The sequence below is a fragment of the Macrobrachium rosenbergii genome, chromosome 3 (genome assembly GCF_040412425.1).
Source record: "Macrobrachium rosenbergii isolate ZJJX-2024 chromosome 3, ASM4041242v1, whole genome shotgun sequence".
In the NCBI taxonomy this organism is placed as follows: Eukaryota; Metazoa; Arthropoda; class Malacostraca; order Decapoda; family Palaemonidae; genus Macrobrachium; species Macrobrachium rosenbergii.
Window position 1 is genome coordinate 71,317,562 of NC_089743.1, and position 24,909 is coordinate 71,342,470.

General features: G+C 43.1%; 1 protein-coding gene across 2 annotated transcripts in view; it reads left to right on the forward strand.

The window, feature by feature from the left end:
• The window catches only part of FANCI (Fanconi anemia complementation group I), a 157,822-nt gene that overhangs the window by 21,581 nt on the left and 111,332 nt on the right, over positions 1 to 24,909 (forward strand). For both annotated transcript variants that reach the window (XM_067082174.1, XM_067082181.1), the window contains exons 2-3: positions 15,951 to 16,055; positions 22,628 to 22,800. In XM_067082174.1, coding sequence (XP_066938275.1) covers positions 15,951 to 16,055; positions 22,628 to 22,800 — 278 coding nt within the window. The remainder of the gene's footprint in view (positions 1 to 15,950; positions 16,056 to 22,627; positions 22,801 to 24,909) is intronic.

The window sequence follows — 24,909 nt, forward strand, 5'->3', positions numbered from 1 at the left end:
CCATGCGGATTTCGTGGGCGCAATGTTCGCGAACTGAAGTCGGACCTGGATCTTTATGCCTTTCCCCGTTTCAAGATCCTGCAGAAGTCATCTCCGAAGTTCTCAAGCCATCGGAGCGTAAGGATGACTCTGGTGGCTCGTTCTGGCCGTCCAGTGGTTCCTGGACCTTCCCTCTGTCAGACTTTCGGGGACTACTGCCAGAGAGACTAAGATTTACTCAAACAGCGCGACTTCAAATTTACCACAGAACATCCGCTCTTCATCTTGTCGCCTGCAGACTGTCAGGGGACTTCGTCAGAAAGAAGCTTTTCAAGAAGAGGCTTGGAGCTATCGCCGTGAAGAGAATCCTCGACAGCGTTTGCAAGTGAAGTGGACACGGTTGGGTCCTGGTGCCGAAGAAAGCGTGTCTTCTTCTTGACGTCTATAGCAGATGGCGATTTTCTCTTGTTCCTCCACAGAGAAAAAAGCTTACTGTGTCTACTATTAAGGGTATAGAGCCATGTTGGCTTCAGTCTTTCGACATAGGGGTCTTGAAGTGTCTTTGAATCAAGACCTTTCAGATCTAATTAGATCGTTTAATAAATCAAGAGGGACCAGAAGAGACCAGTGGCGTGGAATCTTCAGCGTAGTGCTGAGATGGTTACAGTCGCAATCCTTTGAACCGATGGCGGACATCTCCTTAAAAAGGATCTCACGAAGAAGACTCTATTCTTGGTAGCTCTGGCTACCGGCCAGGAGAGTAAATGAGCTACATGCAATAGATAAAAGGTAGGCTTTGCTAAGGGAAGGCAGTATGTCTACTCTTGGTTTCTTAGCCAAGAGATAAACCGTCAAGACCTTGGCCAAGAAGTTAGTTAAGGACCTTTCCCAATTGGTCAGTTCCGAAGAACCGAAGTACCTCTGTCCTGTGAGCTCTCAAGTTCTATGTTCAGAAAACGAGAAAAGCTCAGAGGTCCCCAGTGACCACCTCTGGTGCTCGGTTAAGACCCTTGAGGCCACTCTCTAGATGCCCTTTCCTTCTGTTGAAGCCTGATAAAAAGCTCATGAGCATTGTGTTGACTCGGGAGATGAGTATTCTTAAAGTAAAGGCATGAGATAGGCAGTTTCAACTACTGTAGCCTTTAGCAGCTTATCTGTGAAAACTTGGTTAAGTCCACTTTTTGGAGATGCAAGTCGGTGTTTGCATCGCGTGCATAGTGGACGTGCAAACTGTTGAGAAGGGCAGTGCGCTGGGGCCCTTTATTGCGACTGACACGGTGTTGGGAGGAGAGGTGAAAGGAGTCCGGCTCCTTAGCTACATTTTCACCTTGGTGTTGGGGTTGTTGTTTTTAAGGTTGTCTGGAGATACATGGTGTGGTAGTATCTTTCAGTTTTAATTTTGGTATTTGGTTTTTGGTAATGTTAGGTGATCCCTCGTTTTGTTGTTTGTCGCACTGCTAATCAAGGGCATCAGGTGGAGCTTGTCCGTGCGCAGCCATGTTCTCTACGGCAAGTACTGTTTTGTGTGTCGACACACGGATCCTATATATCTTCTCGGCACAATATAAGGCCAGCAGACTACAGAGGCCAGTAACCACTGAGTCAGCTACCTTTAAAGGTAAAAGACTATATGTCTAACTTGTTGCAAGTAGATAATTCCAAAAAATGATTTTATTAGTTATGATGTCCCACCTCCTCAAGGTGCCAATCAGCTATATGTAACTACGGGTAAGTTGTATAAGTGAAAAATGACATTTTTATGATAAAATAACGTTTCTTATACTTACCCGATAGTTAATCTCACCACCCCTCCTCCCCTCCATGGGCAGTTGGGCAAAACATAGCGTATTCTTGGAGCGGTTCCAAATACCCCAATGGCAGAGGCGGGGTAGGGGGGATCACCTGTCGTACTGCTAGCTAGCTAAGATTTGAAAATACTGCCGTGGCGTCAAAGGCGACAGCTATATGTAACTACCGGGTAGAGTATAAGTGAGCGTTATTTTATCATAAAAATGTCATTTTTGAGAAGTGTGAGTCTCTATGCATGAAGAAGGACCAGGTAAGCCCTCCTTCTCAATTTCTCAAGAAAAAGTGTCGATTCTACACCACTTGAGAGGAAGCTCCCTCCTTGAGGTCTCTGCTGCTTCAGGGTTTCTCAATTTGGTTGGCGTGCACTCCTTCGCTCTGCATTCTCCCAGCCAAGATTCCTTCTTGTCGGCGAACTGGACCATCTTATGAATCTGTTCAGGGTATTAGAAATTTTTGCTTCCTTGATTGGACCGGTGGGGGCTAACTAGAAAAAGTGTGATGATCTGGTCTTACAAGATTTTCGTGACTGGTTTAGTGTTGTCTAGTGAAGCTCCCACAACAGCAGCCCTTTGGAGGAGGAAAGTATGGACCTTAATCTGGACCTTGGACTGATCTATGCTCTGTCTAGATCAACCAAAATGTCTTTATTTAAACCACCTGCTATAGAAATAGAACACAGTCCTTTGTGCCCTATATATATACAGGCTACACCTGTTTTGGAGGAATGGAGCCATATAGGGCATAATATTATAGGTAATCAAGTACTGAGGAAATAATTTTCCAGCCCTTTCCATGAAAACCCTCCCTTATCCATATGGCGATCAACTGGACTGCCTACTTGGCTCACTCTATAAGCATGTAATTTTTTTCTGTAAGCAGAGTGCCTTCTTATGTGTGGGCAACAGGAGGTTTAGATCTCAACTCAGAGGATTTTAATACCGTTTTTTCATTTGTTCCTATAAAGTCATTACGCAAATAGCTAGAGGCCAGTTTTGGATACCGCTTCACTGGATCATTTCGTGCTCATCGGCCAAATTTCAAATGGAAACCAGTCAATGAGGTCATGTCTCTCTCTCCAGGCAAAAAATGGTTACCCTGGGCAGCTGACACCTTTTCCATTTCCCCAGTACAAGCCAGATTCAAGTAAAAAATTCCTGCACTTTTCTTCGGGGCAAAGTTCTCCAGTTTCGTACCTTGTGCTTTGGCCTATCCAAACGCCCACAAGTGTTCCGGAATCCTGATCAGAGCAATGCAGTCTTAAACAAGGCCTTGCCATGGTTTCAGTGCAACACTGGTTCCATTTCTCAAAAAATGCGTGTCTTTAACAAAAAAAAATGGTATGGAACACATGTAATATTAGGACTGCAATTTGGTATCTTTCGTTGGAGGTGGATGACTTTACAGAAACCAATTTACGCCTAGAACATACTGCAACTGGCTAATTATGAGCTGACATGTTTAAAAACAAAATGCAAAAAACCCAGTTGGTTTCTTTGCGGATAAGCAATTGTTATTCCCGACCTGTCATCACGTTATCTTAACTGGTGACAGATGGCACATCTGGTCTAAAACTTGAATATCTCTCCCACTACAGTACTAAGCTTTTATCAAAAAAGATATTATTAATTCTAAATTACGCTGGTAAGTTATCTAAATCATTAACTCTTTTAAGATCTGACACTACACTACATATGATATTTTAACAACTGTCATTAAAACAAATAATAACATGATAAATAGCCAGAGTAATATATATCAAGCTGGGATGATAGGATAGTAAAAGGCAACATCAAAAATAAAAAAAAACAAAAATGCAAACTGTAAAGCTTTTCACCAAGACAAACTACAACATGCACACTCAATCACACCAACTTTCTACAGCTACTTAATGATCAGGGTTTGAACACAAGCAATGAGATTTGCATATCAAACGAACAGCAATACACACAAAATAGATTAGACAGATTATATGGACATATATATGTACTTAGTATTTACTTGTCCCTTCAACCCTAGGGTTTTTAATCCAAACAAGAGAACACATATATAGTATATGTATATACAGTATATGTATGTATTTCCCTTTACAACATTAGGGCTCCCTCAAATCAAACAAAGGGAAATGCTTATCAGTAGCAATAATAAGATATAGTCCACCACAACAATGTGCAGACAGATGACACTGAATTAGTACTCAAAAAAAAAAAAAAACTATTGCACCCTTAGGGTCTTTACAATATGTCTTTTACATGAAACAAACCACCATGCTAGTTTATGCAAGTTTGTCATAGTTAATTGTTTTCAAGAATGAAGCTACTAAAAGTTCAGCAAAATCATCTATCAGTGCTCTGATAAAACATTTGCTTATAATCCAGTTATAAAGAGGTAAAACAGCACAAAGGTCGGTCTGGAAGGGTAGAAGTTTTTTTCTTTTTTCCTTCTTTTTTTTATACTATCTCATTTCCTTGAGCTCAGAATGAACTAAGTAATCAAAATAAAAATATTTATTGAATACATTCAACCAAAAACTTAGGAACAAAATCATATCTCAGCAAAACAAAACATCACCTTAAATTTTTAGGGGTTTCAAGCCCAAACCCATTCAAAATAAAATAACAAACAAAAAAACCTACCACATTCCCCCTTACTAGAGAAGGTAAACCCCTTCTACCCTTCTACGTAAAACCTCTCTTTGCTGTCCATTCATACTTCCTCAAGCGACCCCTTGACTCGGGTCCATGGTCTCTGTCTCCCACACTCACCTTCATTCCGTCCTGTACTTCCAGACTCGGACCCTCCCAGACTCTCTGGGCTTGGGTTCACCCTATTTCCTCAGTACCTGATATCATGCATGACACCTCTTCACACTCTTCCAACACCTCCTCAGTCAGATCCTTGGGACTCTTCCCATGGTTAGAATGCTCCTAACTCTTGCTCACTTGTTTACTCTACACTCTCTTCTCCACCTCTTCCGTCTACCTCCTCTTCTCCACCTCTTGGTCCAGAAGGCCGAAATACTGTAAGTATTATCAGTACTGTATTTCGTTAACTCAATCCCTCTGTCAGTTACTTTTCTCTTCAATAGCTGTCTTTGTAGCTACTAATTCAATCCCTTCTGTATCCCAAACAGATCCTTTGAAATCATTGAGACACCTTCAAACTTTCATGATGGCAAAGTGTTTTCTCTCCCTCCATTCTCTGACTCCTTTACAGACTTTCCCTTTTCCCAACGTTTCTTTCTTTTCTTAATCATCACTACAGTTGACCCTCGTTATGTATAGCTAATATATTTTCAGGAGTTCGTCTTAGCCGATGTCGATTTAACTGGCAACACTTGGAATATAGATAAACCAAATGAAATTTTGAATTAAACCTCATAGTAAAAGATGAAAATTGAAAGAATAAAACATAATAAAATTTTTAATTCAACCGCTTCATTTGATGTTCTTGAATGCTAACTCTTGTAGGATGATAGTAGACATTGTTAGATAATTGTTGTCCTTATGTTAAGAGTGGAAGTATTTATGAATTATATTACGGAGAGATATAGATAGGATATAGAGAGAGATAGAGAGAGAGATATATACATAGGAATCCTTTAACCCACTATGTATATAGTCCCTGTTATAATATATTAATTTAACATTTTTGACATTTGCATTCAGGGTTCTCTTCTAAAGATGTGTGGGAATGTTATTTGTTTTGTTTAAAATACATATCTTTATGTGGTAGTATAAATTTTGTAATTACAATTATATATGTATTATTATTATAATTTTGGCAGCAGACCCTCTTTTAAACAGGTTCTATTGAATATTATTGCTGCTTCAGCTGCATTTATTTTGTAAAGACTTTTCTATTTTCCTTATTGCGGACTTCTCTTCAGTGGAGGTGCGTGCTAACATTTAACGCCTATATTTGTCATTTCATGGGGAAAAGTCAAAATCTGGATTCTGCTTCTTTATATATTCTATACAGTTGGTTATATACAGTTGTTGCCTGTGCGACAGCGTTTTCGAACTCTTCTGTCATTCTCCAGCGGAGCTAGTAGAGGACTGGCAGTTGCATAGGTCCTTCTGAATTTATACACGGGCTTCAGCGGGGGTCATGGATGGCGAATTCTGATTGGTTGCAGTCCCAGTGAACTTCAAGCCAAATTTCTGCGGCGAGGCTCGATCCTGACAGATCTTCGCAACCTGGGAATGTCATTCATTCAGCGTTCGATGGCCTGCCGTTGCGTGATGTCATGCCGGCTGACATCATCGGTAGTTTAGCTGCTATTGGGCTGCGGATGAATGATGTCATTATCTACTCTTTCTGTCGTAGTCGGGGTTGTCTCCGAAAGAGCGCCTCGCTCATCAGGGGGCATCTCCATTTTCAGGGTTAATGGTTTTCAGGTATTCGTTGGATTTGGTGGGTGTTCTGCATTATTCTTCTTAAATTCGTGGGTAGGGCGATGCCTCCTGCGTCGTATTCATTGTTGGTTTTCTCGGCAATGAGAGCGCCTCAGCAGCGCGACAAAGGCGTCGAAGGTCGGTTGGCTCTCGATTATACTTATATTTTGTATAATACTGTCGCGGGGAGATGGAAATATTGTAGTAGCATTGGCGTGGTTCATGATGGCACCCTCCTGGGCGTGGCAGGAGATCCTTTTTGACATGGCGCATCGTGGTCATTCCAATATAAGCGCCGGGGCATCCTCGGACAGGACGCTTGAGGGTACAAATTGGTAGACCACGTTCTTCTGCTTGAGGAGTTCTCTTGCTGGCGGAGAGGGTTATTCTTCATCACCAGATCACGGTGCGGCGGTTCTTATAATAAATTACAAGATTTATTCTCTTACTGTCTTCGGTCGAGGTGGCGTTTTCCATGACGATTTTCTTCATGGAGTTCGTCCTCACGGTACTGAGGATGCATCCGGGCCTTATAAAGGTCTTTATGTCATCTTGGGGGCGGGTTGTGTGTTCTCACCGTTGTACCATTTTCCAGGCCTGGAAAAATGGTTGATGAGTTTGGTGAAACCATTGTTCCCCCAAGATGACATTTAAAGGATCTTTTATATTCCTTGTTGGTGTCTCCAGGTGGACAGTGGGAGAGGGAACCTTTAATGAAGGAAACTGTCAGGAAAAATGGCATCTCGCTATCAAGATTCAAAGAAGTCCCAAATCTTGTAATTTTTATAAACTGATGTCTTCAAGTTGATGATCTGGTGATGAAGAATAACTTTCTCGATGAAGCAAAGAGAACCCTCAAGCAGAAGAACGTCGGTCTGTAGTTCTGTCCTACATTGTTGGATTGAACGACCAATGGCGCTCTGTCTCGTTGATCTCCTGCCTTGCGTCAGTCGATATATGGCATCATTTCTTCGGCCGCTGGATTCTCTCGAACACGTTCTTCCATCGGTGCCCATGCGAAGAATTTGCAAGGACGCCCAACCGGAGAACCCATCGCAACGCCATCCTTCTGTCTATAGAGGTGCCCCTCTGTGCGTAGTGAAGGCGCCATCAATGAATAACAGATCTCCAGCAGAGCCTTCGAACCTTCTGGGATGATGTTCAGGGGGTCATTGTCGGCTCACCCACCAAATCCAAGGATAATATGGATGGTTTAACCACTGGCAAATGGAGATGACTCTCTACGTCCAGAGAAGCGATGGTCCCGCCCGGCAGTCTCAGATCACTTCGATAATGACACAGGGACATCCAGGCTATAACAATAGCAGCTCGGGACGTGATGATGTCAGAACATGACATCGCAACGGCAGAGCAATGGGAACGCTGGAATGAATGAGCATTCCCAGGCTATGGGGATCTGTCAGGACGCTTACAGAAATTTTGGCTTGAAGTTCGCTGACTGCAACCAATCAGAATTCCATCCCAGACCCCCAGCTGAAGCCCGTATAAATTCGGAAGGACTATGCAATCTGCCAGTCCTCACTAGTTCGGCTGGAGAATGTATGGTGAAGAGTTCAGAAACTGGTAACAAATTGTATATAACTAACTGTATATGAAGCAGAAAGAAGCAGATCATTTTGACTTTTTCATGAAAATGACAAATAAGCGAGGCTGTTAGCACGACCTCACAAGAGAAGTCCGCACAATAAAATAGAAAAGTTCTACAAAATAAATCTGAATATTTAATAATATTCAATAGAACTATTATTATTATTATTATTATTATTATTATTATTATTATTATTATTATTATTATTATTATTATTATTATTATTATTATTATTATTATTATTATTATTATATTATTATTGAAAGAAATCAGCTACATCAGCTCATTGATCTTGTATAGAGTCTTCTCTATTTTCCTATAACAGTTTTCTCTCTGTTACTAACTGGCTTATAACACGCCAATGTGATTCATCAGGAGGTTAAGTTTTTGGGATATAGTAAAGTCAAATATGGTGAGCATAGCCCGTAGGGTTATATGACAGCGTAAAGATTTTTATTATTTAAAATAATGTTATTTAATTTTACTCATAAAAGCTTGAAAACTTATAAATAATAATAATAGTAATTAGATGTTAATGCACAATTAATTTACCTTTACTGTAATTGAATATGGAGAGGAGAGGGAGGAGGAGAGGTTTTGTTTGGAAGAGATCCCTCACGTAAGGACTTGGCATCAAGGCCCTATCTGGGTTATTTACCTTCTTTGGACCCTGTCGCACAAAGTAGATCTGCTAAAATGGAACAAAGGCATTGTCGTGAACATGTACAAAACATGGCTTGCAGCAGATTTGTTGAAGGTCCTGCAGCTCTTCAATGGTTAGCTCTTCCCCTGTGGTCATCTCAACTCTTCCACATCAGTCATGTGTATGCCACTTTCAAACTTTGCTACTAGTTCTTTTATTAAGATTCAATCGTGTTTCTTGTGTCTTTATCGGGCTGGCACTTGGAACTTTCTTTTGGCCCCATGGTGGCTTATTTAGCAAAGTCACACTCAATCAAAAAGAACAAAAACAGTGGATTATAATGAAAATGTTTCGGATGAACGCGCTGGGTGATGCTCACTCAAGAACAAAGGCAAACTGAAGTCTGTCATGAACACTTTGAGTGCCAGAGGCATGCGGTCAGGCGGACAAGTTTGGGAGGGAGAATTTTCACCTGTACGAAAACCAAGCGGATGTACCGAAAACGGGGACAAATTTCAACAACAAAAGTTGATTTAAAATCGATCTTATGAAAACTAGGGCACACGAAAACCAAGGTTTTATATAAGTAACAACAAGTAATTGCATTGCTACTAGTTTCATTCACTTGGCAGCTAAAATTCTTAAATTAATGGTTGCACTATTTTGTTTGGCTAGGTGACCAACCCACTGCCTACTTTGGGGTGTAAGAGAGGAACAACTTGTGAAAAGATTCTAATTGTTTTCTGCTGGCTAATGGCTGTACCCAGCTTTTAGCAGCAGCTCTGATTTTGATCTTTCTATTGATTTCCTCATCACGTTTGGTAAAGTATTCTTGCTTTGATAGCCTTCTGGAGTTATTAGATAGAGTTGGACTTTTTCCCTTTATAGTGACTTTGATTAATCTGACTTTACCTTGCTTACCCGTTGTGATTTTAGTTGACTCTTTGCCAAATATCAGAAACAAGTTCGATTTTAGGTGGGTATTGCAGAAGAGGCTGCAATACGTGTTTGACTAAGGAATCTTATGGATTCCCATTCTGTCTGCATGGATTGTGGGGTACAAGTTTGTTCAGCAGGCTTACGTTTTAATGAATGTATAGACTGGGACAGTAAGAAGCGGAAGACTTTAAGATCTCATTTAAATAAACTTGCTAGATATAAAAGGAAAGTTACGCTAGACATCGGATTAGTAAATTTTGAGCTAGTCAGGCATCTCATATTGACTCATGATATTGATAATGCTAACATCGAGATTGACGTTCCTATTATTGCTGTTGATTCAGTACCCAGTTTCCTTCTGGCAACCTGTAGCTTTTATGTGGCTTGGTGGCTTCTGACCTTACCCTACTGCCAACCTCAGAGTGTAAGATCAATAAAAGGTCGAATTGATCAAAGAATCTGTTAAGCTCAATTAACCTCATCGGTTAATGTCTGATGGACAATAAAGAGTGATTTGGGTGGCCAGGTAACGTCTGGTGCCAGTGCAGTGTTGGTGGAGTGCTGGATTGCTCCTAGTTTTAGTGATGTTGGTGGGAGGAGGTGGTTGCCCTTCCACTGATTCTCTAGGCAAAAGGTCAATGTCATACTTCCCCTAACCTGGGAGAGTCAAACCAGTAGCCTGGGAGGTCCGTGGTGTCTGCCACGGTAGTTACCCCTTTGGATTGGACTCTGTTGTTGAATCCCAGGTTGCAGCCAAGCACCGCACTGGAAGAAGCGTATCCTTGGATGTGCATTGTCTTTCACTTAACTCTGATGATTCTTCTCCCAGGCGCCAATGGTGTTTTGTGGATGAATCATGCCCTTTGATAAGGTGTGCTGGTGATGTCCGTTCTCCTCCAGTACCATGTAAGAAATTCAAGAGCCTGTTCACAGCCTCTTCCGTCTTGCAGTCACTGGGACAGTCCGAGGCGTTTTCGTTCCTCCTTTGGTAGAGAGAGTCGGTGTGCAGCTTCTAAGCGTCCTGCTTCTTACAAGTGCTCTTCTTCTAAAACATCTTCTTCTAGTGTCTCATGCACCTGAGACTCCTATGGCTCTCGAACGCCTGCAGTGTCAAGCTCCATTGAGTGCGAACTTCGGTTCATCCGAGTGCCTGAAATCGTCTTTAACACTCGTTGGCTCTGTGTCCAGAGCACCCATCTTCTCTTGAGTGTCATAAAGGTGCCTGCCTTTGCCCGTCCACCCAGTGGTTCATAGATCACCTAAGAAGCAGCGCCCACTGGTGCCTGAGCTCCCTTGGCGCGCCCGAACTCTGTTGGCGTAGAGCTCCTCTCTCTCTGTTCATGCTTCTGCCGCTGATGCTTTGACTCTACTGCTATTGAAAGTGTTTCTCAAACAGGTGGACATTCTTCTGTGCCTCAGTCTCCGCACTTCAGGCCTTACCCTCTTCCGTGGTAGACCTGATTCAGGCAAGCTTGACAGCATTTGAGCCTGTTAAAGAAGACCTCCGTCGGCCCCAACCTATGGACTTAGGCCTGTATCCTCGGACGAGGAAGCAGAGGGTTATTGTTAAGACATTAGTCCTGCAGCTTATGCATTGCTGCTAAGGTATCTTCTTGCTACCTTCCAGGTTCTTTTACCTGCAGCCGCTTTCGCCGCGCATTTGCTTTCCTTATGGAGTCACAGACTTCGATTCTTTGGAAACTGCCCAAGTTAGTGCTTTCTTCTTCTGTAGAAAGCCTTCCAGTGATATTGAGGGATGGCTAGCTGAGAAGAAGGGAACAAGGCAGAGCCATCTTCAGCTTTCTCTCCATCTAGATTGTCTAAGAGGAGACAGCTCTTTTATGCCACCGGGGAAGCTTCTTCCCTGGGAGTTTCTGCCTCCTCCTAGGGGGACTTCTCCGGGCTGATCGATTCCTCTTGTATATCTGCCTTTGCGTCAGCAAAGATTGTTTAGTTCGATGGAACTCTCAAATCTTCTCAAAAACTTGTTCAAGGTGTTGGAAGTTTTGAGTTTTCTTGATTGGGCGGTGGGCTCTGTAGCCCGTAAGCTCAAGGACTGCCCTGTTATTCCTGAAGATAGTGCCTCCGATTGGCCGGGGGTCCTCTGGCGTATTGATAAAGGGGTCAGGGATGGTTTATAAGAATTAGCTTCCCTGTACACAATGGGAGTCCTTCTGTTTTCTCCGCTGGATCATCATCTCCAGTTCTGGAGATTTCTTCAGATCTTCAGAAGAAGAGTATGTAAGATCTTGCCCAATCCTCTAGGCAGCCTAAAGAGATTCCCACTCATGCCTCCAGGACAGTCTCTCCTCTGCAGATGTGTCCCTTTCGTGGCATCAGACAGAGATCTTTTTCTCGATCTTGCTCTTCCGGCAGGTTTGTCTCCAGAGCCATTAAGAGATCCTCAGCCCGTTCTGTCTCTCACAAATGAGAAGTTCGTCCTCTGAACTTCAGTATAGCCAGACTACTTCTCTTCTGGGGGAATTGGAGAGAGATGGGGAGCAGAGCCCTGGATTGTCAATGTACTGAGGGGAGGGAAAGAGAATACCTCAAAGAAAAGCTACCTCTAGGTCAGCTCAAGAAGCCTTGCCCCTCTCCTCAAGAAGTGCTGTCTTTCGCATGCAGGATAGAATTAGTACAGAACGTGGACTCCCCGGGGTAATACAATAGTCTTTTTGTGGTGCCCAAAGCTTCAGGGGGCTGGAGGCCCGTCCTGGACGTCAGCACATTGAATGTCTTCATACAAAAGACAAAATTCAAGATGGAGACAAATCGAACCGTCATGTCATCCATTCGCCAGGGAGACTGGATGACACCCGCAGATATGTAGGACGCATACTTCCATGTCCCAATATATCGGGAACCAAGGAAGTTTCTGAAGTTCGTGATTAGAAACAAAGCGTTCCAGTTCCGTGCTTTATGTTTCAGGTTATCAATGGCACCACAAGTGTTTACCAGAGTTCTCGCTCCCCTAGTGAAATGGCTCCATCTGATGGGAACCAAGATCTCCCTCTATTTGGACGATTGGCCACTTCGGGCCCAATCGAAAGAAAAATGTTCAGAGGACCTTCAAAAGACTCTTCTCCTAGCCCAGGAGCTGGGATTGATGATCAACTTTCAAAAGTCTCAGTTGATTCCATCACAACAAATTCTTTATTTAGTGGTGATAATAGACTCAGAGTTTTCAGGTTTTTCCCTCCCTGAAGAGAATAGTCTTGCCTCAGGACAGTAAGCAAATTTCTTCTTCTGGATCAGTGCTCTGCCAACGAACGGACGAGCCTTCTGGGGACATTTATCGTCCATAGAACAGTTCGTCCTTCTGGGCAGGCTTCATGTGAGACTGCTCCAATTCTTCTTGAGAATCAGCTGGAACAGGAAAAAATACGCAAACTCATTTGTGTTCCGAGTGACTCCTGAGATAAAAGAGGACCTGCGTTGGTGGAGCTTAGAAGGAAGGTTGTCGCAAGGGAAATCCCTCCTTCCGTTGAACCCCGATCTAGACTTCTTCTCAGACATGTTGAACCTAGGTTGGGGAGCAAGGAAATTTCAGGGACCTGGTCCCCAGAACAAAGAGACTGGCATATAAGTGTCAAGGAATTGAAGGCAGTTCATCTGGGGTTACAATTTTTCAAGGAAGAAGTGTGCAACAAGACGATCACAGTGCATTCTGACAGTACAACTGCCCTGTCATATCTCAAAAACCAAGGGGGAGCACACACTTTCTCCCTTTACGAGACAGCAAGGGATCTTCTGCTTTGGGCAGAACAATTTCAGGTCAAGTTTCTTACATGCTTCATTCAAGGGAAGCTCAACGTTCTGGCGGATGAATTAAGCTGCTGAAAACGTGTTACCCACGAAGTGAACTCTGGATCCTCAGGTTTGCTTGCACCTATGGAAGTTGTTGGGGACTCCGTTCATAGACCTGTTCGCGACTTCCAGAAACCATTGTCTCCCTGTATTGCTCGCCAGTCCCGGATCCTTTAGCATGGGCAACTGATGCCATTCTTCAGGGCTGGTCAAACAGTCACCTTTATGCTTTTCCCCCCTTTCAGTATGGTAAGACAGGTGATCAACAAATTCCAGACTCATCAAAATCTGTCATTGATCCTAATTGCTCCTTTTTGTCTGACAACGAAATGGTTCCCGGACCTCCTGGCAGACTTTCCAAGGCTACTACCTCAAAAACCTCATCTGCTAAAACAACCCCACTTCTGGCTCTTTCATCAAGGGTTGTCTACTCTGGCCCTGACAGACTACAAACTATCAGGAAACTTCTTAGAAAGAAGGGGTTTTAGGATCAGCGTCGCAAGCTATTGCCAAATGCAGGCGGTAGTCCTCTGATAGAGTATATCAGGCCAAAAGGACAATTTTTAGAGACTGATGCAGAAAGCACAGTGTTTTGTCTTCTCAGACATCTATAGCTGAAATAGCAGATTTTCTGCTATATCTTAAAACTGATAGAAACCTGTCATCCACCTTTCCTAACCAGGGTTTATCTGATCTAATTAGATCGTTTGACACCATGAGGCAGAAGGAGGCAGCAGCAGTGCCATGGAACCTGGACGTGGTTCTTAAATGGTTGCTTGGGCCCTGATTTGAGCCTATGCATTTGACTTCCCTAAGAGATCCAACTAGAAAGACCCGTTTTTTAGTTGATTTAGCGACTGCAAAATTAATCGGTAAGGTCCATGCAATAGACAAAAGAGTGGGCTTCTCCCAAGGGAATGCTGTCTGTTCCTTCTCTTTGGGTTTTCTAGCCAAGAACGAGTCCATTTCTAATCTGTGGCCTTGTTCCTTTGCAAATAAAAAGTTGTCTGAAATTGCAAGAGCCCAAAATGAGGATGAGAGCATGTGTGCTCTGTGGAGGAGTTCAAGGTTTTTATCTTCACAAACAGAAGATCTAGTGGTCCTTGGATGTTTATGGTGTTCTGTAAAGAATCCTTCTCGGCCACTTTCAAATAATGCCCTGGCATCCTTCCTTAGAGACCTCACCTTGGAAGCCCATTCTTTGATTGAAGAGGAGGTTTTTCCATTGTGTGAAGCGAAGGTTCATGAAATTAGAGCTGTAGCCACTTTGTTGGCGCTCAAGCATAATTTGTCTCTTTGCTGTATATTGCAAGCGACTTTTTGGAAATGTAAGTCAGTCTTTGCAGCACATTATTTGAAGGAAAGTTGAACAGTTTATGATAATTGCAGTACAGTACTCTGGGTCCATTTTCAGTGGCTGGCGTGGTGTTGGGCGAAGAAGCGTAGGAAGCATCCCTTCCTTTCTTCGCCTTGATTTGAGATTGTTGAGTTTTTCAGGGAGCCTGGGGTTATAGTTGACCGGAATGCCCTCCAGTCCTTCTTGGTTGGGCGGTGGTTTTTAACTTTTCATGATATTAGGTGACGTTCATTTTATGTTGTATATTCTGTACTGCGCCGTGGGCAGGGGCAACATAATTAACCTTGTCAGCAATTGGAATCATCCATGCTACAAGGTACCCGCTAATATAGTAGGCGAGCCTCTGCTATACCGCCGCGCCACTATACGATAAGGAAAGCGCCAGTAGAAGCAGTACCTTCCTGCAGCAGCTCCCTTATCAGGTAAGGAAACAACAGGTACAGTATTTTTAATGCTAGCAATCTTTTCTGTTCTCAAATGCATTACTGTTACTAATGTTGTGGGGTAGATTTGTTCATGCATCCTACCTCCTGTCAATGTGGGAATCAGCAAGTTACTTGTATAAAAATGACATTTTTATGATAAAGTTTTATATACAGTATACTTACCAAGTAACTACATGATTGAGCCTTCTGCCCCCCACATGAACATTATGGCATCAACAAATTGAATCCTTTTGCTAGTTGTTTCTCTTACCCTGAAAGTGGGCGGGGTTAGTCACCTAGCCAAACAAAATAGTGCGACCCGTGAATTTCAGAATTTTAGCTGCTGAGCGAGTGAAACTAGTAGCAATGTAATAACTTGGTAAGCATATATAAAACTGTATTTTATCATAAAAATGTAATTTTGATTGTATTTACCCTCTATCATTGAGATCTCTCCCTCCTCACCTCTTAAGAGATTAATAGAAGAATGACAACCAAAACAGTCGCTGTCTTACCCCTACATTCCAAAGAGTGAGGGTAACTGTTGGGAGCGTTTGTTAACGATTGTTTCAATTGTAACACGTGGAGCCTGCGCCAAGTAGTGGCAGATAAAGCAAATGATAGAAGGTAAGTACCTAAAAAATTGATTTTATCTTAAAAATCATTATTTTTCTTAGGTATACAAACCAGAGCCTTTTATCATAATCCCACCTCAACCACCCCTCATAGTCTCTGATACCAAATAAAAAGGTGCTGGCACATGGCAGGTTTATGGGGGACTCCTCTGTTCACCTGCTTGCTACCAGTTAAACACCTCGTAACCAGAATACAGCAGCTGTTTGCAATTAGCACTAGGGAATATTCTTACATAAAAGAGTAATTTGTACCTATGAAAAAATATAAATTGCTGGATTTGTCACTAAGCTTCAAGAGAAAGATTTTTTATTGAAGAAAAAATTAATTTGTTACCCCTTTTTTCCTTTCACAGATAATTGAGCGGAAGTTGATGGGTTCAGATGGACCTAAATGGATAGGAGGTATGCTGGCTTCTCTTAAATGTGGCACCAGGGAGAGTACATCCTTGCGTATTAAGGTATGGTGCAGTGTGATAATGACCTCTTTCTCAAAAACGTGTGCATAATAATTTGTTTCTAAGGAAATACAAACCATCATCGTATTTATAGGAATATCCTTCAGCGCAAGCTAGAATTGTTCATTGAACTTGGTAATAATGTAGTTGATTGGAGCTTAGGGGGGTGAGTTGGGGAATACCCATCACCAACCAACACTAGCCATTATTTCTTTGGCTGCTGCTATATGAGAGCATATTGCTGCTCTCCTCCCGACTGCTAGGTTGAACGTATGCTTTTGTTTTCAGGGTTTTTGTCTTTATTTTTGTGTAGTGCAGAGGTTTGGTTGATTAGTACGCGTCTCTCTCCATTTCCTCTCTTATTTGATTCCCCACTATATGAATCTCCCTTGCAATTTCAGCAGTGCTTGGGTTGTAAGGGAGATAGAACTGCTGTTGACAGGCGATAGGTAGATTAGGTATTAGTCCAGTGTTAGCCTATCCTCTTTCCCTTGTCTGCCGAAGTCCTTTCAATCAAATACCGTTCCTGTTTTCACACCCTCAGAAGAGGGTGTTATTAAGGCTTGTGGGATCATACTCTTTCTACTACGTGTTGTCTGAAAGTCTTGCTGCTACTGCAACCTTTATGATGTTGCCTGTTGTGTATGCTGTTGCTGCAACACTTACAATGTCTGCTTTTGCTGCAGCAGGTAGGGATTCCAGGACTACTGTAATACTGTATCTTCTGGGAGGAAGCTAGACCAGAGTGACAATGGGAAACTGTCCTTCCATTATCTCTCCCTTGTCATTGCATTCTTCTCCACCTTTTCTTCCCTCATTCCTTAAATGAGGAGGGATAGAAGGGGTCTGAGGCCTCTTGCAAGAAGTCTTTTGTGTTTCTCACGAGTGCTCTTCCTTTTTGAAGGGAGGCGGAGGCTCACGGTCACCTGTGGGTGATTGTTTCAGCCTCCAGCACGGTATGGGTTACCCCTTACTTACCCAGTTAGACAAGGCTCTCTCTTGCATTATCCTGAGGGGTCACCATAAATGAGTCTGCATGTCCTGCTTGGTCTCAAAACTAAGAACTCTTGGATGTTTTTATCACCAAAGAAGAGTCTGCTTGTCATGCTTGCTCGGTGGTTGCTTGGTCTTAGGACTGAGAACTCTTGGGTGTTTGGGTCGCCATAAAGGAATCTACTTGTCCTGCTTGCTTAGCAGGTGCTTGATCTCAGGACCGAGAATTCTTGGATGTTTGGGTCACCATAGATGAGTCTGCATGTCCTGCTTGCTCGTTGGGGGCTTGATCTCAGGACCAAGAACTCTCAGGTGTTGTGGTGTATATTACAACCTGTTTCTTTAGCGTGGTATAAGGTATTAGCACTGGCCTACTTAGACAATGGGGTGGGCTCCCTCTCTCCTCACTCTTTCAGGGGTGTAGAGCATGAACCAGTGCTACCTGCTTGTTTAGCCCATGTGTGCTCTTAGGAGTGTGTGTGCATAACCTACTCCTCTTTTCAGGGAAGATCTCTTTAAGTTCTACCTTGTATGTCTCTTTGGAGACACACTGGATAGAACCTGTGCATTGAAAATTATCTAGTTACTCTCCTGGGTGAGTGCCTGGTCCTCAGACTTTGCACATACCTCAGGTGTTTTGGGTGATTCAGTCCTGTTCATACTTGGTGTGCAGACCAGTGTGCAGGCTATCCTTCCTTCTGTGCTGCCCTGAAGTGCAATTTGTTGGAGCATCCCGACTTGTTTGCTAGGTGTGGCCTTGGTCATTGGATTGTGTGTGCTCCAATAGTGGATAGATTCAAGACATCTCTTCTGGGATACATTAGCCAGTTGCAGCAGTATGCAGGGACCAAGGGTGTGTGTAAAATTGTGGTTCCAACTGGAATGCAGCCATTGAGCTACAGGGGCTGAGAAAGTTTATAGATCTTTGAACCATATTTCACTGTCACAAGTGGTGGGAGAGTTCTAGTGATCTTGAACTGTTTTATGCAGGGGCATTAATTCTTCTCCCGTGCCTTCTGGGGAAGTGCGGTCCAGTAAGTTCGGTTTGAATCAGTCAAACAAAAGTATTGGATTTTCTTCCATGATTTCACAAGGTTACTGGTTAACTAAATTCACCATTGTGCAAAGTCTGCAGGTTGGTGAACCTTTGAGAGGTTATGTCATCATAATAGTGTTTTAGTGATTGAAACTGACTTTGTCATTCATGTATGTTCACTTCCAAAGAGAACACAAGGCTATTGATGTCTTTTTCTTCTTGGGTAGTCCAACTCTTGCCTTAGGGAGTTTGTACTTACTGGGGCCCTGCCTCCTTCCAGTATCTCTACAATAGCGTTTTACATAGATCGTTGGGCTCTGTGTATGTGTGTGTGTGTGTGTAATGATCTTGAAGCAACCATTGCTGTCCTGTTGTGAACCAAATTAAATGGAGTTCTTGAAGGGCCAACCAGGAGGCAAACCAGTTATTCTGACTGCTGTTGTTGAGTTTTGCTTTTGGTGTTTTTGTCAGGTTAAGTTCCTGATCTGCAGATCAGAGAGTTCCTGTTTTCCAGCAGTCAAGCAAACAACTTCCTTGCAGGGTGCCATTGTGTGGTAATATCGATCATGGCTCCTCCATAGCGGAAATAGCTATTGTAGCCTGTTGAAGGGGTTTAGCCTGTTGAAGGGGAAGCAATACTCAAACCAGGAACAGGAAGGGAACGTAGTTTTCCCTCTTCCTCTCTGCATCTCAGTTGAACATTTCCATTTTTTCTCTTTCCTTAGGGAAGGGATGAGAATCTTCTTCAACCAGATTGTCGTTAAACTCTGTTACCCAGTTCACAGGTAACAAGGGCAGGTGGTGGAGAGGGGAGTGGGAGTCCTGGGTTCTCACCAACCGAATATTATCCACCCTTAGTGACAGCATCTGTAGCCATAACTTTGGGTATGGCTAAGCCATCTGGTCCCTTGGTTGTGAAGTAGCAATTTTCCTAGTCCCAGACTAGTATCCCAGCCATTTGTGCCTGTAAGAAGGGAAGGGAGACTTTCCCAGTCCTCCCATCCTCATCCAGCCATAGCTAAGCAGGAGGGATGGAGAGAAGAAGGGGGATGGGGCTGGCCACTACAGTATTTAACTTTCCCATTATTTTGACTGCCACATTTAGGGGTTGTCTTGCCTTGGTAGTAGTACAGAGACAGAGAACAGAGTCCTGGATACTTCAGACCCCTGGGGCAGATACCATATTCTTATTAAGATTATCACCCCTCCCTCCCTCAAACACTGATCTGCCTTAACTTCCCCTTTGGATTCTCCAAGATCTCTAGCCTTGTTGGCAGTGTTTAAAGAGATGATGGCAAAAGGTGCTAGAAGTCATGAGGAGCCAGTCTCCGGAGTATTTTACAGTATCCTCTTTTAAGTGAGTCTGATCTGTGAACCCTAATCTTTTAGAAGTGTGTGCTACATACTCCTTTTTGAAGGAATGGGACAACCTGTGCAATTCTCCATCACGGTTCTATTCATTCTTAGTTCTGAGAAACATGTTCTTTCAAGTACCTGTCTGTCAAACCCAAAGTTTTTTTTGTCTGCTGGGGGCTGTCAATTTTGAAGCTCTTCTCTGAACTAAAGACAGCTTCACAAGTGGTTACTAAGTTCCCACCTAAGTGTTGTGTGAGACTTTTGCTAGGTATACACTACAGCTTATTTGGTAAATGGGTTTTCTTCTGCACGTGTACTTTAGGAAGGCGTCCTCCTGCTTCCTTTAACAGGTGGGACAAAAGGATAGAAGTTAGATCTCATGCCTAATTAGCTGACAAGTATATTGGTGTGCTTATAAACACAGAAAACTTGGGCAGTATTAGCACTGATTTCTGTACTGGCAGAGGTTGTCCTCAGCCACCTGTCGTCTCACAGGATCTCTTTTGTGCAGGGGCAGTTTCATGCTCTCTCTCTCTCTCTTCTCTCTCTCTCTCTCTCTCTCTCTCTCTCTCTCTCTCTCTCTCTCTCTCTCTCTTCCTGTGTTGATGTTTAGGTACCATCACCAGCCCCTCTAGACTGCTCTTCTCTTCTGGTGTAAATCACAGATGTGCTAATATGGTGTTGGGACAACAGGAAACCCTCCCTAAATGCATCATTACAGTTACCTAGGAGGGCTACAAAATGTCAGGATTGCTTGTGGGGGCCATGTTTTCTGACTGTAGGATTCATCTCATCTTCCTGTTAATGTTCAGGGAACATGGGAAGCATTACAGTTCTGCAGCTTTCTAGGAACTGATAGGTTACTCAGTAGTGCTGTTGTTACAGCACAACCTTAGTGGAACCTTGCCAATCAAATGGAAAGGTTCTGCTCTCTTTTGTGGCATTAGCAGATGCACAAGTGGATGGTTCGCCACACCATTGACTCTCTGCCAATAGAGAATGGACAGCCAGGCTAGCTCTGTGGCTAGGGTCTGGTACAGAGTAGTTCCTGCTCCATCAGTGGTGGACGTTTCAGTTCAAACTGGGGTTTTTTTCCTTTATGCCCAACCTCTGTGGCTAGGGTCTGGTGCAGAGTAGTTCCTGCTCCATCAGTGGTGGACGTTTCAGTTCAAACTGGGGTTTTTTTCCTTTATGCCCAACCTCTGGCTAGGGTCTGGTGCAAGTAGTTCCTGCTCATCAGTGGTGAATGTTTCAGTTCAAACGGGTTTTTTCCTTTATGCCTAAGCCTCTGGCTTAGGGTCTGATGCAGAGTAGTTCCTGCTCCATCAGTGGTGGACGTTTCAGTTCAAACTGGGGTTTTTTTTCCTTTATGCCCAACCTTTGTGGCTAGGGTCTGGTGCAGAGTAGTTCCTGCTCCATCAGTGGTGGAAGTTTCAGTTCAAACTGGGGTTTTTTTCCTTTATGCTCAATCTCTTACTTTCCAGGCAGAACAGACTTACAGTTCTCTGTTCTCCCATCCCATTCCCTGGGACAGTGATGGAATTTGTATTCCATTATCCTGAAAATATTCTGGATTCTACAATTTCTGCCATTTAACCTGTTTCCCCTTGCCATATGACTGATAGTGTTGATCATTCATGTTTCAAGTGGACCCTGTCTTCACCTCCTGGCTGTTAGTCAAATGGCATCCAGTGCTGCTGCTCATGACTGGTCAGAGTGCAGGTTCTGGTCACAGACTCCTCATTCACCTTCACTGAGACTGTCACCTATCAGGCTATGCTGTATGACATGCACTCAGCAATGAGCTTGTTTTCAGTCTGAAGACCTTAGATTTCTCTGCTTGGTGGATTTATCCATACTTGACAGGCTGTTTAGGACTGGTTTTTTGTCCATCAATAGAAATGTTATCTTTCCTCTATCGATAGAAATGTTCTCTCAAGTGAGAGGTAAACCTGCCCTTGCAGCCTAGTCCAGGTACCTTATTAGTCCATGGGAAATCCTTGTTTGAGAGGTGTCTCACTTTAGATGATGTTTGATCAGCATTGTCTTGATGCAGTAGCAAGGGATTTTTTATTGCATCCCATCTAGTCTTGGACGGATGAGGTCTCTCTCTCTCTTTCCTCTCTTGTCCTGAGTCCGGAGCATTTTCAGGACTCCTCAGCTGCTGACGAGAGATTGAGAGTTTTCTCCTTCCCCCCCTGTCATGAATTTGGATGGTGGTTCTTGACAGGATATGTTTTCTTGAATCTCTTGTGAGCTGTAAGATACTTGTTGAAGGACCTGGCATATTTTGGAGCACTGGTTCCTCTTCTTTGTCTTAGGCTAGCACTGGAGGATTTGTCTAGGGACTTCCTTCTTTCTCTGACTTTGTTAGGTACCCAATGAGTTGTGACTACAGGCAGTCCCTTGTTAATGGTGGGGTTCCGTTCCCAGCTGAGCGCCGCTAACCAGAAATCGCTGATAATTATGGTAATAAATGGCATTTACAAACCACCAGTAAACTGTTTATTTGCGCTGTTAACCACTTATCAGCACCATAAACTGCTTACCGACATCAGTAAACCACTTACCACTTGAGAACATGACAGTTCTGGATGGGATTCAACTCCGATCAGTTGTCAGAGACGACCTCCCACCTAAGGCATAAGCTGCCTCTTATATGAAAGGCAATGGTTTGTATTTCTGAAGGACCAAATAAAAAATTTTTAAAGGAATTTTTATTTTTCCTAAGTACAGTATACAAATCAGAGCCTTTTATTGTACTCCCACCTCATACACCCCATTTTGTCCCTGTGACCAAAGGAAAGGTGGCTGGCAGCTGAAGGTGAGTGAGGGGTATTTTCCCACTCACTCCCTGCAACCTTGTTACCAAGTTCATTGACCATTTCAGCTTCCACTTAAATATTCTTATATAAAAGGCTCTGGTTTGTATACCTATAAAAAATACAAATTACTTAAAAAATTTATTAACTTAAAAGGTTTTGTGTTCCTCTGTACTCTTAAGTACTGGTACTTCAAAAACATATGAAAAGGTTTTGTATTCTTCTAAACTCTGTTGATCAGCCATGGTTTTTAGCCTTCAGGTTTTGTTTTGTAAGTTTAGAAGTATTAAATGCTTGTGAGACTTAGGATTATTAATTGTTTGTGCGTGGATAAAATATTTTTATAGAGTATCGTTTTTGTCTTTCAGATTTATGAAAATGCATTAAAGCATGCAAGGAATGAGGTAGGAAACAACCGTGGCACTGGAGAAATAGTTGGTGTTCTCATGTTACACATTGATGCTTTCCCACCAGATGCTGTATTAACGTTAATTGATCAATATGTGGAGTACATTCAGAAAGGAGAAGCTCTTCAAGGAAGGTTCGAGAATATTTATTCTTATTGGTTTTGGTAATATTACAATCTTATTACTTTACAACTGCCTTCAGGAGTGTCGACTCCCTTCCCAAACATGCTAAGAAATGAAGCAGAAAGCAGCTCTCCTCTGCACATCTGCACTCCCAATTCCTCCTTCTGGCAGAAAATGGTCATAACAAGTGAGCCTGCTGATTGAATAAGAACACTGATTTTGTTCCCCAATTTTCAATTTTACTCAGCTGATTTTTGCCCTTTTTTTGTTGCTTCAGACTATACAGTATTCAATATTTTGTTACTTTGGTGATGATTTTACTTTATTATTCTAATCTGTGTATCTTAGGCCTTAAAAACTGTGTCGAGTGCATTTAATTTAAACACTTGTGAGTGTCATACATGGGAGACAAAAGCAACAGTTTAGCAGATGTGCACTGAGCAAGATTTTTTTTGTGCTGGGAACTGCACACAAGTGATGCGCTTAATCCCATGCATATTGTAGCTGATCATCTTCATCCATACTTAAACCAAGCAAACGACTGTTAATGGACAGAATATTTATTCTGAAAAAGTCTATCACTGTAATCAGATTGTCCCGTAAGCAAGGCATCTGTTATTGAGGTATGGCTATTTTTAGTAATTCCATGTCAAGCTTGGAGGGAGACCATTTAATATGCAATGCCAGATGGAGCCAAGTTTATAGCCCAGTTGTGTCTTGTCAAGTGAGTAAGGGCTAATCCCATTCCCAGTGGCAGCTATATAATAGAAAGCATATGAGCCCAAGTAACTCGGATAAGAGCTCATTATTCTCTGATTCAGCTAATGAAGCCTCAAAGACATCCAGAATGAGTGAAGTTAATAAATTATCTCCTGTGCATTATTGTATAGCTGTAAGGACTGGGGTATGAGTGACATACTGGCATGGGTTTACTGGTTTTGCTGGTTGTTCCTTAGATAGTGTACAGAATCTTCGATGTTATTGATGCGTCTGGCCAGTAATGTAGCGTCTACACACAAGACAGGTAAACAGAGATAAAAAGGTTCAGACATCTGTGTTTGTCATGACAAACAGATGGCGATATCAAGAGACATGATTAACATACAGTGATGAAACATACATCCCAGTGGAAAGGCCAGGAAATTCTACATATGGCCAATTGCTTGAGAGATTCAAGACAGATTAATGGATACAATGCAGTAGCATAATATATGTGAAATGGAGAGACATTTGGCGTCTTCAAACAGAAACACGTACAGTTTGATATGAAGACGTTGGAACATTAGTACATGATTAGAATGCTTGCATGGCAATGCAAGTAGTGGTGATTGTACATACATTAAGACAACAATGCTTAGGGAGAAACAGACGGAAATATTGTATGGTTGGAAATCAGCGTTCCTGAGAAAGAAAACGAGGCGCTTGCTGTCCTGTCCACTTTGATGATGACGGTGTGAACACACACGTGTTTGGAAGAACAGCGTCGGGGCTTACAAGTACTCTCCCAAGACGTGTGTAATGTCGATTGTTTGGAAGAAAGACAGCGTCGAGTGATTTGGCTCTTACAGTGTTCCCCCGTTGGCGAGGTATCGATCGCGAAATTGTCTTGCGACAATTGAAGTTGGCTCGGGGCTTGGGGCTTGGGGATAGGAGGCTGAAGGGCGCCACGGCACAGCAGGAGCTTGAGGAGGATGGGAGCGGGTTGAGGTGATGTCGGATGATCCTTCTCGTTGGCTTGCTCAGGGCTCATGATGACGAAGTGCCGATCCTTGCAGCCAGCTCGAGAGGTCGCAGAGCAGGCTGAAGGATGACGTGGTTGGTCCTTCGGTTAGCTCTGCCCAGCACGGCGGGGTGGCTTGAGGTTTCCTGGAGGAGGGCATCCAGGCTCCGTAGAGCGGGCTACCGGAGGGTCGACTTTCTACTGAGAACTTAGGAACGCGCGTGGAACAGCGAGGCGCATGGGTCTGTTGCGCGCGGTCGCCATTCTTGGCTGGCTGGTCCCCTTCCGTCACTCCGGCTGCAATGGTAAGGACTGGGGTATGAGTGACATACTGCTGGGTGTTTACTGGTTTATTGGTTGTTCCTCATTGAGATAAATGTACAGAATCTTCGATGTTATT